A 14,455-nucleotide genomic window follows, 5' to 3' on the forward strand; every position below is an offset into this window, starting at 1 on the left:
GTTGTGACATGGGCTAACGCGGCATGGATTCCCTGTGAATTCCAAGAACTGGGGAGCCAGGGGGCACAGTCTGTAGTGAGCAGCCCTGAGAGGACGGATATGGACGCAAGACACTGTGCTTGTCCTCAGGAAGCTTTGGTGCTAGGGTTGGGCCGGGGTCCTCTCTCCCCAGTCGGCAGAAGGCTGCCTAGGAGACAGAAGCGCATGCAGAGGGTTCTGTTTTGTGTTGGAGCTGCGGTCCTGGCCTAGGCATTTCCATAGCTCCACTCCTTGCTGCTTTTTTGGGGAGCATAAAAGGCATCACCCGTTTGAGTGACATAATCGCACAGCAGCGCTGTCAGACATGGACCTGGAATTGGATCCTGATGGTGCGTGGACATCTTCCCTCCGTCACACTGCCATCTTTTATCTGTCTATGTGGAATACCTTTGCCGAGCATCTAAAAGTGCAGTGTTGTTCTTCATGCTATCATTTCTTCTTGTCTCCTTCTGTCTGTTCACTCCTCTGAGTGCCGAGCTCTCCAGCCCTCACCTGCAGCCCGGCTGGTCTGTTGAGTGAAGGTCCACATTTCTGAGAACCTGCTCAGCTTCCCTGGGCTGTGCCTGCTCAGCAGAGCGTGGGCTGCTGATGCTCCCACAGCTGTCCTCCTAACTGCCACCTGGCGGCCCTGCTTCCCAAGGACACCAGTCCCTCTCTTCTAGGCAGCTCCCATGCTGCTGGCTGTGCATGGCACCCCGTCACGCTTCTGATCCCATGCTGGGTGTGCCCCCCCAGCCTGCAGCCCTGCCAAGGGGTGTGTGGCTGCAGTTGTGGAGTTGAAGTCCCTCATGTGAGTTTCATAGGAAGAATTCCAGGGCTGTCAGTTCAGTGATAGCATTGAGAACCATCTCTGGTTCCAAGACATTGTCACAGCACCAGAACAGAGCTGTATGCACAGAGACCATTACTCCCCAGCCCCCGGCCAGCAGCCTCCAATCTGATTTCACCTTATGGGTTTTCCCATCCAGGACTGTTAACGTGAGTTCACACAGTGTGTGTGCACGCACTGGCTTCTCCCACTCAGCAGGTGTCCGAGTTCCCCTTGTGGCTGTGTCAGTGGGTTGTCCCTTCTCCTGGCTAGATGGTGTCCCACTGCATTTGTCCTCCTGCCATGGGCGGGCACATGGGCTGTGTCTGCCTCAGGGCTGTTGTGGATAGTGCATTTTCAGTTCTTGGGGACACACCCCTCTCCAGGGTGGAACTGGGAGTCGCAGGGTGGTTCTCTTGCTGTCTGGGGAGCCGCCATGCTTCTCCCACAGAGCTGAACTGTTCACATCCACATATGTGTGCAGGAGGCTCCCTGTTCCACTGCCTGCCCACACTTGCATTTCTGTGTTTTGTTCTTTGATTAGTTGCTTTTTTGTTTGTTTTCTTTTTAAGTTCTGGGTGTGGTCTTTATTTACACTCCTCAGGACTAGCGGTGCTGAGCTTCTGACATGTGCTGTTCCACACACATTTGTGTGTCCTCTCTGGAGAAACGTCTGTCTAGTCCTTGCCGTTGAAAAACTGAATTGCTTATTTTGGTTGTTGTCGACTTCTAAGAGTTTGTTTTAATACATTTTGGATTCTGGACCCTTATCAGATATATGAAATGCAATCATTTTCTCCCATTGTATAGGTTTTTTTTTTTTACTTTCCTGATAATATTCTTGACAATAATATGTTTCCTTGATAATATCCTGACAATAATATATTGTCCAAGTTATACATTCTTCTTTATTTAATAATACTTTTGATGTATGAATCCATTCCCAAATCAAAAGTTATGAAGTTTTTCCACCCTTCTGTTCATTTTTTTTCCTCTAAGTTTTATCATGTTGAGTCTTAGATGTAGGTCTTTGGTCCATCTTGAGTTAATGTTTACATATGGCATAAGGCAGGGATCCGGATTTTTCACTCTTTCACCATTGAATATGGTCTTAGCTATAAGTTTCACAAATGCCTGTTGTTATGTGGGGGATGTTTCCATCTCTCTTAGTTTTCTGAATGGTTTTTTGTTTTCAAACAGAATAAAAAGTGCTGGATTTTGTCAAATGCCCTTCCTGCATCTATCGAAATTGACGTGTTCATTTTTTCCTTTGCTTCATTAGTATAATGTATTTGTTTTTCTTTTTGAACCACTTCTGTAGCCCTGGGATGAATTCCACTTGGTTGTGGTTTAGGATCCTTTTAAGAGGCTGTTAGACATAGCTTGGGTTTTGTTTGAGAATTTTTGCCTCTAGATTCATAAAGGATCTTGTTCTGTTGTTCACTCTCTTTGTGATATCTTTGTCTGGCTTTGGCATCAGGGTCATGCTCCCTCGCAGAATGAGTTAGATAGTGTTCTCCTTCTCTGAGATTCTTCTCCTTTCCCTCCTCCCCCTCTTTCTGAAAGATTGATGTTCTTCTTTAAATGTCTGGTAGAAGTCAAGCACTTAAAGTCTGGGATTTCTCTTTGCTGGGATGTTTTAATTTGACTCAGTCTCTTTATTTGTTATAGGTCTGTTGAGACTTTTCATTTCATCTCATGTCAGTTTTGGTAATTTATATGTTTCAAGGAACTTGTGCGTTTTGCCTAGGTTACCCAACGTGTTGATGTGCAGTTATTTAAAATACCTTCTTACAATCATTTCTACTTCTCTAGGGTTGGCAGTCATGGCCTAACGTAAGCTCAGCCATGTGCTTCTCAATGATCGCTTCTGACAAACTGTAGGATAAAATCCTCATAGCAACTTGCCTGAAATATTGTTCTTGGTCATATTTTAATTTCTTCCGTCAGTACTGCTTCTAGGTATTTCTCAAACCAAAGGCCACCTCTGAATTCCGTTTGCCACCCTCAATCCGCTTTTTCTCTCACCCAACACCCAGTCCAGCATTATATTGACGGGCAGTGTTCTTGGGTGAGTTGGAGTCTGAGTGGTGTCACAGCTCCACAGCTGCACTGTAGCCGCCTGGAGCATGGCAGAGGCTGCCCCACAGACGGCTCTCCTGTCTGTCTCATAACGCTCATTCAAACTTGCCTGTGTCCTCAACCCTGAACAGTGTCTGCCGTGCAAGAAGCCTTCCGGGGACACTCCAGCTGGTACGTAGCCATGTCTTAGTTCAGTGCAAGTCATCGGCCTCCCTGACTCCCACCTCATGCTCTCATTTGCAGACTAGATGATACTCCAGTTCAGTCTCCACTTGAATTCCTACCCTAACAGGATGTCCTTCCACGTTCTTCTTCGGTCTCCAACTCCTCCAGGGGTTGTTTGCAGCAAGTTGATTCTCTAACCCTCGGGTGTGGTAGGCCATCTGTTAACATCCTCAGCCTCTCTGCCTTTCCTCTCTCCCCTCCCCGTCACAGCCCACCCACCCAGAACCTGACACTCAGGGCCTCCCTCCGGATCCAGTCTTGGCTGCCTCTTCCTCAGAGCTGGGCCTCCTCAGTCCAGGCCCTGATTCCTCTGGCCCCCATGCCTCTCCTGACCCATGGTCATGGCCCTGCTCCTTAGACTGCAGTCACGAGGTCAAGAAGTGTGTTCTCTGTCATTTTGTTCTCAACCAAAGCGGTGGGCACATTGTGTGGGATTGAGTATCTGTTAGCCGAAGATGTTCCAATCGGGTTCCAATTCCCATCTCTCCAGCTACTTTCTGTGAAAAATCGTGTTTACTTTACTTTAAAACAGTCTGGAGCATAACTGGAGGTTTGGAGGGTTTTCATTCTGTGGCATGTAAGTCAGTATAAGGTCAGAGTGGGTCAGGGTTGAATAAGAGTTACAGTCGAAAGGAGAAAAGGAAGTCACTGTTCATCTTGTTCTCATTGTTCTCAGCATGTGTAAACGTCCTTGCATGTGGCTGATTTTTTCAGAGTGTCCTTGGGGGCCTTATACCACATTGAAGCTACTGAAGGCAAAGCTTCTAGTGTCCAGGTAGCTTCACAAGTGTGGCCTCAGGTGCTCCCTACCTGGCTCTCGTTCTGCCCTCTGCTGGGCTACACCCCTATCTCCTATGTGGACTTGGAGGGTGCCTTAATTCATGCCATGACTGGCAGCTGCAGCCACTTGCTTGGCCTCCTTGCATTCCCTGCACCCATGGCCAAGATGTGAATGGACCTGCAGGGGCCTGCCTCCCACCATGCTGCTGCACCCAGCTCTCCCAGACCTTCTCTGTATTGTCAGAGTCATCTCTGTTTTTAAATGGTGGGTAGGGAGAGTGTGGTTCCGCATGTCTTGGTGAAGCAATAGTCTGCATCACATATGGCCCGGGGACAGGGAGAGGCAAGACATAGCCCCAACATCCTGCATTCTTATCCTGGAAGTCACATCCTGGTTCTGGGGACCTGGGAGTCTGCTGCTTCTCCTGTGCCTCGTTTCCTCCTGTAGACAGGGATGACAGCATGAACATCTACAGAAAAGACAGATGCTCTGTAAGCCCCAAAAGTGCTACATCTGAGGAGTTGGCAGTTGGCTCCCAGCCACCGTGAGAGCAGTGGCGTGCATTGGGAAGGCAGAGTGGGCAGTGGTCTTGGCCCGCAGCACTCAGGCCCTTGTGGAGCACAACACTCAACAAGTAAATCTGAATATCTCACTACAATCTCAGAAAGACTGGAAAAGAGAAGGGAAAGAACTTGGGCTACAAAAGAGTGGTCAGGAAAGAACCCCCTGTGAAAGCAACTCAGTTCCTAGGAGACGAGGAGTCAGCTCCAGGAAGAGCATCTGGGCAGCGGGTGAGACAGAGGGAGGCTCAGGTGGGAGGGGCACTGGGAGAGGGGGTAGCCCGGCCCAGGAGCAGGAGCAGGTGCAGGTGGAGCTGGAGGTGCCAGGCCCCTCAGGAGTGGAAGGAAAGCACTCTGCATCGGATTTCAAAAGAAAGCCTCTGAGAAGTTGTCATCACTTGTTCACTTTGACCCTGGGTTTGGAGAAGGGCCAGAGAAAGAGGACATGGCAGATAGCTTTCCTGTCTTCCTCATGATGGCGAGTTAAGATATACTTATGAACACGTTTATGTCACTTGGAAATACTTTTCACAGATACTTTCTTAATTTGTTCAAAATTATTTCATAGACTTTGGGTACTTTCCTGCCCATAACAAGTCTGTCTTCCAGGTGGTCACATGAAGCCCGCCCTCAGCTGGCTGTGTTCTGCACTCCAAAATAATATTTACTTTTTTATTATAAAAGATTACTTTTTAATATCAGAAAAGTGGGAAAATATGGAAACAAATGAGAACAATAAGACAATCCCATTTCTAGCTGATGTCAGCTGGTTAATTTTGTCAATCTCTTGACATTTCTCTTCATGATTATTTGTACTGATGCAGTTATACTCTTTATTTCCGTCTTATATATAAAATCACATTGATCATAATATCCATTTCTTCCCTCTGCTTTCTCTTGCCTCTAAACCTTTTTGAAAGTATGATTCTTCTTTGGCAGCCGGAAGACAGTCCCTTCTGATTGTATCCAAGTGAGCACCCCCATTAACTGTGGCTCATGTTTGTCCTTTGTGCATGAGCCTGCATCAGCGCCCTGTGGATGACGCCTTAACTAGAGGTACCAGGTGGCATTCCTGGTTCTGGGAGGCCTCTGACCCTCCAGGACCTGGAGGACTCTGCTCAGCAGTGACCACTCCCCAGGGCCTCCTGTACATCCTGTCCTCCCTTTGGACACGTGTTTGTTTGTGTGGGGTGTGACTCTGGGAAGCATGGGTCTCCAGTGCAGGAATTATTGGAGGCTGCCCTTTCTGCTAATCTCAGTCCTTCCACAGGGTCTGACTCCTTCCCTGCCACCACAGTTCCTGTGTCTTGTAGTCTCCGTGCTCGATGCTCGATGTTTCAGGTCCCTCCTCCTTCCCCTGCCTCCACTGCGACACCTTGCTGTGTTCTCCAGTGACTGTGAAGGTGTATAGTCTGTGTCTGACTGTGATCCCAGAACTCATGCTGGTCAGCTGTTGCAGGAGGAAGGCGTCCTCTCCTGAGCCTGGTCTGGGAGTCACCTGTTGCAAAGCCACGTGCCTACTCCTAGGTGTTTCTCCTCTTTCAACAGCTACATCTTTCTTCAAATCCCACCTGCAGTGGCTTTTGGCTCCCTCCTGGTGGCACAGGCTATTCTGTCCAAGCTACTGATGGCGCTCCTTGCTAGAGAAGAAGGAAGAAAAAAAGGCACTGACATTTATTTAGTGTTCACAACATAAAACCAATCTGCATCGCTTATTTTATTTAATTTTAAAATCCTGTGAGGTAACCACCATGTCGTCCTTTTGCAGGGGAAGGAGGCAGAGTTAAAAGGGATAGTCTGTCTGTGCTGACCTTAGTAAGTGATGAGCGAGAACACCCCAGTGGTCATTCCACGAGTATGTATGAATGCCATCACTGTGGCCCTTGCCTTACACTCTGGATGCCTGCCCTCATGCCACCGAGACTAGAGGGTGAGATGCTCAAGGAACATTGGGCAGTGCTGTGTAGAAGTCACGTGAGCAGACCCAAGGGTCCAGAACAGATGGCAGGTTCTGCTTCAAGCTGGGTGCTCAGGGCAGGCTTCCCTGGAGGGCCAGGGACCTGAAGCTCCTGCACCTCCCAGCACACCTCTGCATGGCATCTGGTGGCTGCCCTCCCACCTGCCCAGTGTACACTCACTGTTCCAGTGCCTTCTAGCCTTGCTGTCCACACCAGCTCTCCTAGAGTGCCACACAGCTCTTCTCTGGCACTGCATTTCTTTGTTTTCGTGTGTGTAAGCATGCTTCAGTGTAGAACAGATGGACTGCGAGGACACTTGTGTGAGTGGGGTTTTTGTGAATGATTCCACACTGGGAATTCCATTTCGTTTCCTTTTATAACTTCGGTGACAGTGTTCCACGTGTTCTGTGCTAATGTAGTTCATCCTTAGGCTGCTCAGTGCACACTGAGCCGGGTGGCACCATGCAGGGCTCATGTGGAGCACACTGTGGCATTCCCCAAACAAAGCCTGCGTCACAAGAAAGAGGAAGTGGAGGAGGGGCTGAGCACCCTCACCACACTCCCCGTGAAGTTCACCACTGGCTTCACAAGAGGGGCCTCCCAGAAGGGCACCCAGAGAGGGTGTCTGGTGCCGATTGGGAGGCAAGGCTGGGCCATTCAGAGAAATGCCACCTAGACCATAGGGTCTTGTGCTCTGGAGGCTTCCTGGGCTTCCACCATGTAAGGAAGCTCTCCTCACCAGGGACTTGCTCTCTGCAGTGTTTAAATGCAGCTGCTGGTGCGATGGGGTGGTCATGGCACAAAGGATGCTGCCACACCCGCTCTGCAGTGGCTGCTAATTCAGAAACCAGTAAGGGGCAATGGGGGACTGAGAAAAGACAAACACATAAGAGAGAAAGCTGGGAGCAAGTGGGACAGTGTCCTCTGACGGAGCAGCAGTGATCCAGAGGTGGCTTAGCACGTTTAATACATAGGTTTCATCAAAAGGTTATTTGTGGTAAAGTTTCTGCAAAGCAGGCAATCTGAAGGACGCAGCACTGGCAAGACCTTAGGATCATCTTGTTAAGCTCAGAATTATCTATCCCTGGGAGCTGTGCCTGAGCTCAAGGTCCAGGCTGATATAGCTCTGTACCTTTTTACAGACCTCCTCAGGCTGGGTGTCACCATAGCAACTGGGCAATCTTGACCTACACCTTGGCACAGGAAGTTCCCAGCACAAACGCAGCCACGAGGCAGTCAGAGACCATGATTCAAGTCACCACTCTCCACTGGACATGAGTAAATGCAATATCCCTGGGGAGAGTAATGAATTTCTTAGCCCATTAGTTAGGTGTTAAATTTCTGTGAGTGCATACTGGATAGCAGGGATTTGCATAAAGTCTATTGTGAGAATGACAGTTGAGGCTTCTCAGTAAGGTGTGACTGGTGTCTCTGGGTCTCTTCTAGGTCTGTGACTTGGCTTTCAGCCTGAAGAAGATGCTGATTCGACACAAGATGACCCACAATCCCCACCGTCCTCTGGCAGAGTGCCAGTTCTGCCACAAGAAGTTCACGAGGAACGACTACCTCAAGGTGCACAGGGACCACGTCCACGGAGTGGCCGACAGCTAGATGGCTGTGCAGGGGGCCTTTTAGAAGGTGCCTGGAGAGCCCAGTCTTGCCTCTCACGTAGCATGACAGAGGTGGCCAGAAGTAGCTGTGCTCTCAGAGCTCTTATTCTCTGACCTTTGGAGTTTGTAGATGCATATGTAAAATACATCAAAAGTATTGTATTTTCCACAAATGGTACAAATGGAGGGGGAGAAACCTCTGTAGCCTGCAGAATACTGCTGTGCTCTGTCTCGTAAAGTTGCAAAGATGGGTCAGGGTGTTCTGACTCTTTCTGTAAGGAAGATTGTTAGTACTTCCAGCTGCTGGGCCTCTTTACTTTGTTGTTTGTGTGTGTTTATCTTTGTGCACACTGGCAGTACTGGCTAGAGCACTGTTCTTACTAATTTAGACAGAAATCAAGGTCCCCTGCTCTTTCTTTGAAGAAAGAAAGACTAAGCATTTTCCAAGTCTCCAAGATGATGGCAGATGGATGCTTGTTCTTTTAAGAAACAGACCAAGAGTTTGTTATTTAACAGCTTCACACAGCAAATGAGTTTAAAATAAAGAGCTATTCGATAATGAAAGCCTCTATTAAATCGTTGCTCATTTTAGAGAATTCTCAGGCAACATTTCCACTCATCATTTAGATACAGAAATTTATGGTCTGAATAATTTTATAATAAGATCTTTGCAAAAGTAGCCATGAACTTTTAAATATTCCTCAAGCTGCCCCTCCTGAGTCTGCACTGCTTGTCTTTAGAAATCAGTGATATGCAGATGTGCATAACTGAAACAGACGTGGCCTGGCCCCTGCGCAGTGGGTGGCCTGCAGCTGGTGGTGCCAGCAGCCCTCTGCCTGTTGTCCAGAGGCACAGCACAGGCATGTGCAGGCCCAGCCAGCCTCAGAGCATGAGTTCATCTTGCAAAAGACGTTTTCCAGAATCCTGGCAGAAGGTGACTCCGAAACACTCTTGAGTCACCTTCTATCAACTTATATAATTAGGGATCCAGAATAAAAAGTGCTGACCTCGCAGTTGCTAGGACTGAGTGGGACTGGTGCATGGGGGAAATCCAGCAGGGCACAGTGGCTCCTGCCAGGCTCCGTCCAGGGAGCATGGACAGCAGCATATCCAACAGCTTACCTGGGAGAGCACGGTGCAGCCTTACAATGGTGTCAGAAAAGCCTGAGCCACCCAGGACCAGAGGAAACTGGGGAAAGGCCCAAATCATGAGCCTCTGTTTGGGACCACTGCAAAGAGAGAAAGTGCAGTTCATCTTAAGGAAGTTACAAGGTCCTGATGGGTTCAGGCTGTCTGCTGGACACAGGGCTGGACTTTGGAAAAGAATTATATTCATGCCCAGTTACAATTTTAAAATGAAACATAAAAATTCAATATAGACATTTAAAACCTGTAAAATACTAAATTTTAAATTTATCAGAGATAGCTTTAAAAAATATAAACCTTAGAATATAATTTAGAATACGTCTAAGTATGGTTACTTGGAGTATTTTGTATCCGAAATTACAGACTGTATTTTGTAAAAATAAACTTGGCCTGTTTCTCTCTCTGTCCTCTGTTTCCATGGTGTGTCTTCAGCTCTGTAGCATGTTCAGTGATGATGGTGGGCGCTCTGTCATCTACCTGTGAACCCGGTCGTGTGCATTGTGAAACATGCCCCACAGGATCCTCTGGGCATGGCCTTCTCTATAATCACTCTCCCTGATTATGTGGCGAGTGTGAGAGTGGAAAGGAGGCCACACGATAATCTGTGTAATCTCAGTGAGTGTCACAGTCTGCAGGACTGCGGGGGAGCTGCCTGAAGTAGGGGCGCTGCCTGCTGTTCCAGAGCAGGCCAAGAGGAACCCCTCTGCTGCCCCCTAGAGAGCACGCAGGTCTTTGGGGCAAAGTGGGGGCTGCTGATCACTGTCCACTCTTCAGAGAACTGAGACCCGCACGTCTTTACAAGACTATCTGTATGCTGTGACCCTCTGTCCAGAAGACAATTGTTGTTGATTAGGTCAAATCTATTACCCTTTGTGTTCTTTTAAACCGCTCTCCAGTAACATAAAGAGAGCTTTTTAGACTTCATTGGTGAGTTTAAAACATAAGTAGTTGGGAACAAACATGCAGACTGCAGGCACTCTCCTTTCCTGCTCTGAGAAGCTTTGGCTCAGAAGAGCCTTGGGAGAAAGCCAGATTCTCAGGTGCCGGTGACATGGTGGTCACGTGGTTCTGAGAGGTCTTCACCTATGTGGCAGAGCCCTACCCTTTGCTGTCTGTGCCATTTGGGATGTTTGTACACCTTGGATTTCTTATTTTACAGTCGCAGGCGTAAATTTTCCTTTCTTTCTCCTGTTGGTTGTTGCTGGCTGTGGTTAATGGTGCCCAGTGGTCACGGATGATTCGCTCCTGGGGTTGTGAGGATGCTTAAAACACTTTTAAGAAACGTGTACCTCACAGCTGTGTGTGTGTGTCTGGAGGGCCGCCCTGGTGCGTGCTCCTCTGGGCCGTGCATACTTTGCTCAACTCTCTTCTTTCCTGTGCAGCCGACTCCTTGGCTGGGCGTGAACATGGACCCCAGAGGGCCTCCAGCCCTGGCTGTGCTGTGTGTTGGCAGCCATGGGCTGTGCTCTCTCGGAGCTACATGGGAGGCGTAGGTACTGGAAAGACCTCCAACACTTTTCACCAGCCTGAGTGTTCCTTGAGGAAACCACCCTGGCTGGGGAGCATGTGGGATGGGCAGTGGGGAAACGTGCCTCCATGGGTATAACGGGAGCATTTCAAATACAGCAGAGCCCCAGAGGCATTTCCATTTTACCGTAAATTCATCATGAAAGACACAAATTACCAGCAAATCTGGTGTTGGCATTTACCAGAGCACCGTAACTCGCACAGTTCTGTAGGAAGTGCCAGGTGGACATTCCCAAAGCTGCCTTGAAAGAAGGAGGTGTGCTTGCCATCGCCCCAGCTCCTGCTCCCAAGTTCCCACGCCTTGGCATTTCTGGGTCTGCAGAGGTCCCTGATGTTGAGCCAAGCTGGTCCAAGGTACCTTTGCCTTGTTCCTGGACTTACCAGAACAACGCATGAAAAGCAGCATCACTGAGAACCAGAAACCCAGTGTACAGCAGCATCTCAGCAAAATCACCCGACGCTCAGGAGAGCAGGTCATGGTGGTGGAAGCTGCGGCCACCGTCTTAGGTGCCACTTTTCTGAAAACGGCACGTCAACATTTCAGTGTTCTCAGTCTCGTGAAGTTTCCCTTATGCAAAAAACAAACAAACAAAAATAAAGTAAAAACCCTGAAATGCTGTTCATCTCTAAGTGGTGGGGTTGGAACAGATGAGTGCACGTAACCTCGCCCTCTCAGAGCAGCTGAGGCAGGGGTTGTTTGGGGCCGACGCGCAGCTCCGGCTAGCTGGGGCTTGAGACAGGCCTCTCCCAGGTGGTTCATTTGCTCCACGACAGAATAAAAGGTCCTGTGCTCTAGCAACTCTGGAGCCTGCAGCCTGTCCACGTGCAGGTTCTGTAGATTCCCTAGGCCATGGGCACTGCTGATGAGTGCCCACGTTCCTCGTCCTCCTTCAAAGCAGTGCATGGCACATGCTGAAGCAAATGTTCATGTTTGCTTGCAAAACAGATAGTATTTACTTACCTAGAGTAAAACAATTTAACTACCTAAATATTCAGTAGCATATTTTGCTTCTTAATTATGCAAACATTCAGGCAAATCCATTTTTATTTGTGTACCCAAGCATATAGCATGGCAGCAAGAAATTACTCCAACATTGTAAATATGTCAGTAACTCAACTGCTTCACAGGAAAGAATGCAGGACTCCTGAAGCCTGATGGCCCTAGTCAATGCACGAGTTCACATGGATGTTGCTGACCTTGATAAGAAAATCTGCAGACTTCCTGGAATTAATTGGCATAGAAAGTTCAGAAGACAACCATTTGTCTCTCAAAATAATGTAAAAATTAAAAGAATCCCAGTGCACAATGAATTCTTGAATTACGTCCCTTCTTTCACTTATGTATTTGATATTCTAATGAGACCTTGTAATGAGTTTTTTCTTAAAGTTAATTTGCCTGGTGTCTTTTACTTAAGATTTGGGTGATGTACTTTTTTATCTTCATCTCCTGTGACAATATGAAAACTTCAGGTGTGTTTTTAGGAAACAACTCATGGGTCCTCATTTTGTGTCTTGTGTGGCGGTGCTGAGCTGGGTGCGCTTTGCTCTGATGGTGACCCTCCCTCCCTTCTTGCAGCCTGGTTTGGAGGGCAGTCTGTGCGCTAAGGGAAATGTGTCGCTTCACACCTTGCCCTCGAGCTCCATCAGCTCTGATGTGGGTCTCACAGGCCTGGCGTACAAACAAGCTGTGGGTCGTCTTGGCCGACAGGGAGCCGTGGGTGCTGCTGGCAAGGCCTCTCATGGGATCTCCTGGGCTTGGTGTGGTGGGACAAGTGTCGCTGCTGTGAGCAGGATGACGAGACGGGGATTAGTGTTGGGGTGATACTCCCCTGTGTGTTCCTTAATATTTGGTAAAGCCACCTATGGAAGAGGAAGGACATTGACTCAAACCCAATTTTCTTCTCTTTTCTGGAGTAAATATGAGCATCTAGATGGCTGAAATCCAACTTTGTGAAATGGAAGGAAACCATATGCTTCCCGTGCTATGTGGGAATGTGAAGAGAGTGAGCTGGAGAGCTGGCCAGTTAACTGATGGAGCACTTTTATGTAATTGGAAAACTAATGAGTCTTCTTGGTGCAATATTACATGTAGTGATTAAGAATTCCAAAAAGTATGGAAATTAACCAGTCTTTACTTTTGGTTTAAATATAGTCTTACTGAAGAATGAAAAGTCCTCCCTAGACCACACTTTCTGATCAGAAGGGTCTCCATATCAGTGCCACCATGGATCCTCTTCATCTGACAGATACGGTGCACAGCTTCCTAGAAGACACCATAGAGCCATGCCAAGTGAGCCCTCAGTGTCCCTGTCAGCCCTACCTCACCCCCTACCGTGACCCCCATGCACCTACATCCTTACCTCACTCGCTACAGTTGACACCGCAGATTTACATCCTTACCTCACCCTCTACGGTTGACCCCCCCTATGGTTGGAGCCTCACCTTACACCCTACAGCTGACCCCCCATATGGTTAGATCTGTACCTCACCCCCTACGGTTGACCCCCTATGTTTGGATCTGTGCCCCACCCTCTACGATTGACCCCCTATGTTTGAATCTGTACCTCACCCCCTACAATTGATCCCCCTATGGTTGAAGTGTCACCTTACACCCTAAGTTGACCCTCTATGGTTGGATCTTTACTTCACACCCTACAGTTGACCCCCCATATGGTTAGATCTTTACCTCACCCACTATGATTGACCCCCTATGGTTGGATCTCTACACCCTATGGTTGCCCCCCCATATGGTTGGATCTTTACCTCACACCCCACAGTTGACCCCCATAGAGTTGGAACCTTACTCACATCCTACAGTAGACCCCTACATGTGGCTTCACCTCCCATGTGAAGGTGAAGGTCAGGGGCTCATAGTCACTGGACTTTGTAATACCAAGTGGAAAACCCAAGGAATAAGCAACTCATTGGTTTAAAATCGCTGGCCTTCTGAGTACTGTTGTGGTGCTCTGCACTGTCCCGCCCAGGACATGACATCCCTTTCTCCAGCGAAGCCACGGTCAGTCACTTAGAGCCATCCTGGCTCTCAGATTGTTGGGCAGCACAGAACCTAGGTTCCAGTAACCCTTATTTTCCCTACAGTGGCCCAGAGCACAGAGTGTGATGTTGTCGATTCAGTGTGCCCAAGAGAAGTCACAGTGCTCAAGTGGAAAGGAAAGTCCTCAACTGAACAAGGAAGGGAAGCACTGCACCCTGCCGTCGCCGAGACCCTCGTGGCAACGAGAACTTGCACAGCTCTGGCATGCCTGGGGTCTGGAGCATGTTCCCCACAGCCCAGGGTGGCTTCCTGTGTACAGGGTGGACTCACAGTGACTGAAGACCTGAATGGAACCGCGGGACAGTGAGGCCTGCAGGAACAGAAGGGGGAAGCTTTGCAACACTGGGTGTGGCAGTGCTTTCTCCATGTGACACCAGGCAGCGAAGCACACAGTCTTCTTCTAGAAATAAATAAGCTTAAGTTAAAATTTCAAGAACATTGCAATTGCTGGCTGTGGTGGCACACACCTGTAAGCTCAGTGGCTATGGAGGCTGAGGCAAGAGGATTACAAGATCAAAGCCAGCCTCAGCAACTTGGTGAGGCCCTAAGCAACTTAGCGAGACCCTGCCAAAATAAAAAGAACTGGAGGTGTGGCTCAGTGGTTAAGCACCCCTGGGTTCAATCCCCATACCAAAAAAAAAAGTGAATATTGCAAATTAAGAAT

The 14,455-nt window shown here is 48.5% G+C and overlaps 1 protein-coding gene across 1 annotated transcript in view; it reads left to right on the forward strand.

The window, feature by feature from the left end:
* Prdm5 (PR/SET domain 5) overlaps nucleotides 1-9,539 on the forward strand; it is a 132,572-nt gene extending 123,033 nt beyond the window's left edge. The window contains exon 15 of the mRNA XM_071614873.1: nucleotides 7,900-9,539. Coding sequence (XP_071470974.1) covers nucleotides 7,900-8,064 — 165 coding nt within the window. The 3' untranslated portion in view covers nucleotides 8,065-9,539. The remainder of the gene's footprint in view (nucleotides 1-7,899) is intronic.
* Nucleotides 9,540-14,455: the final 4,916 nt, after the last annotated feature.

The sequence above is a fragment of the Marmota flaviventris genome, chromosome 7 (assembly GCF_047511675.1).
Source record: "Marmota flaviventris isolate mMarFla1 chromosome 7, mMarFla1.hap1, whole genome shotgun sequence".
Lineage (NCBI taxonomy): Eukaryota > Metazoa > Chordata > Mammalia > Rodentia > Sciuridae > Marmota > Marmota flaviventris.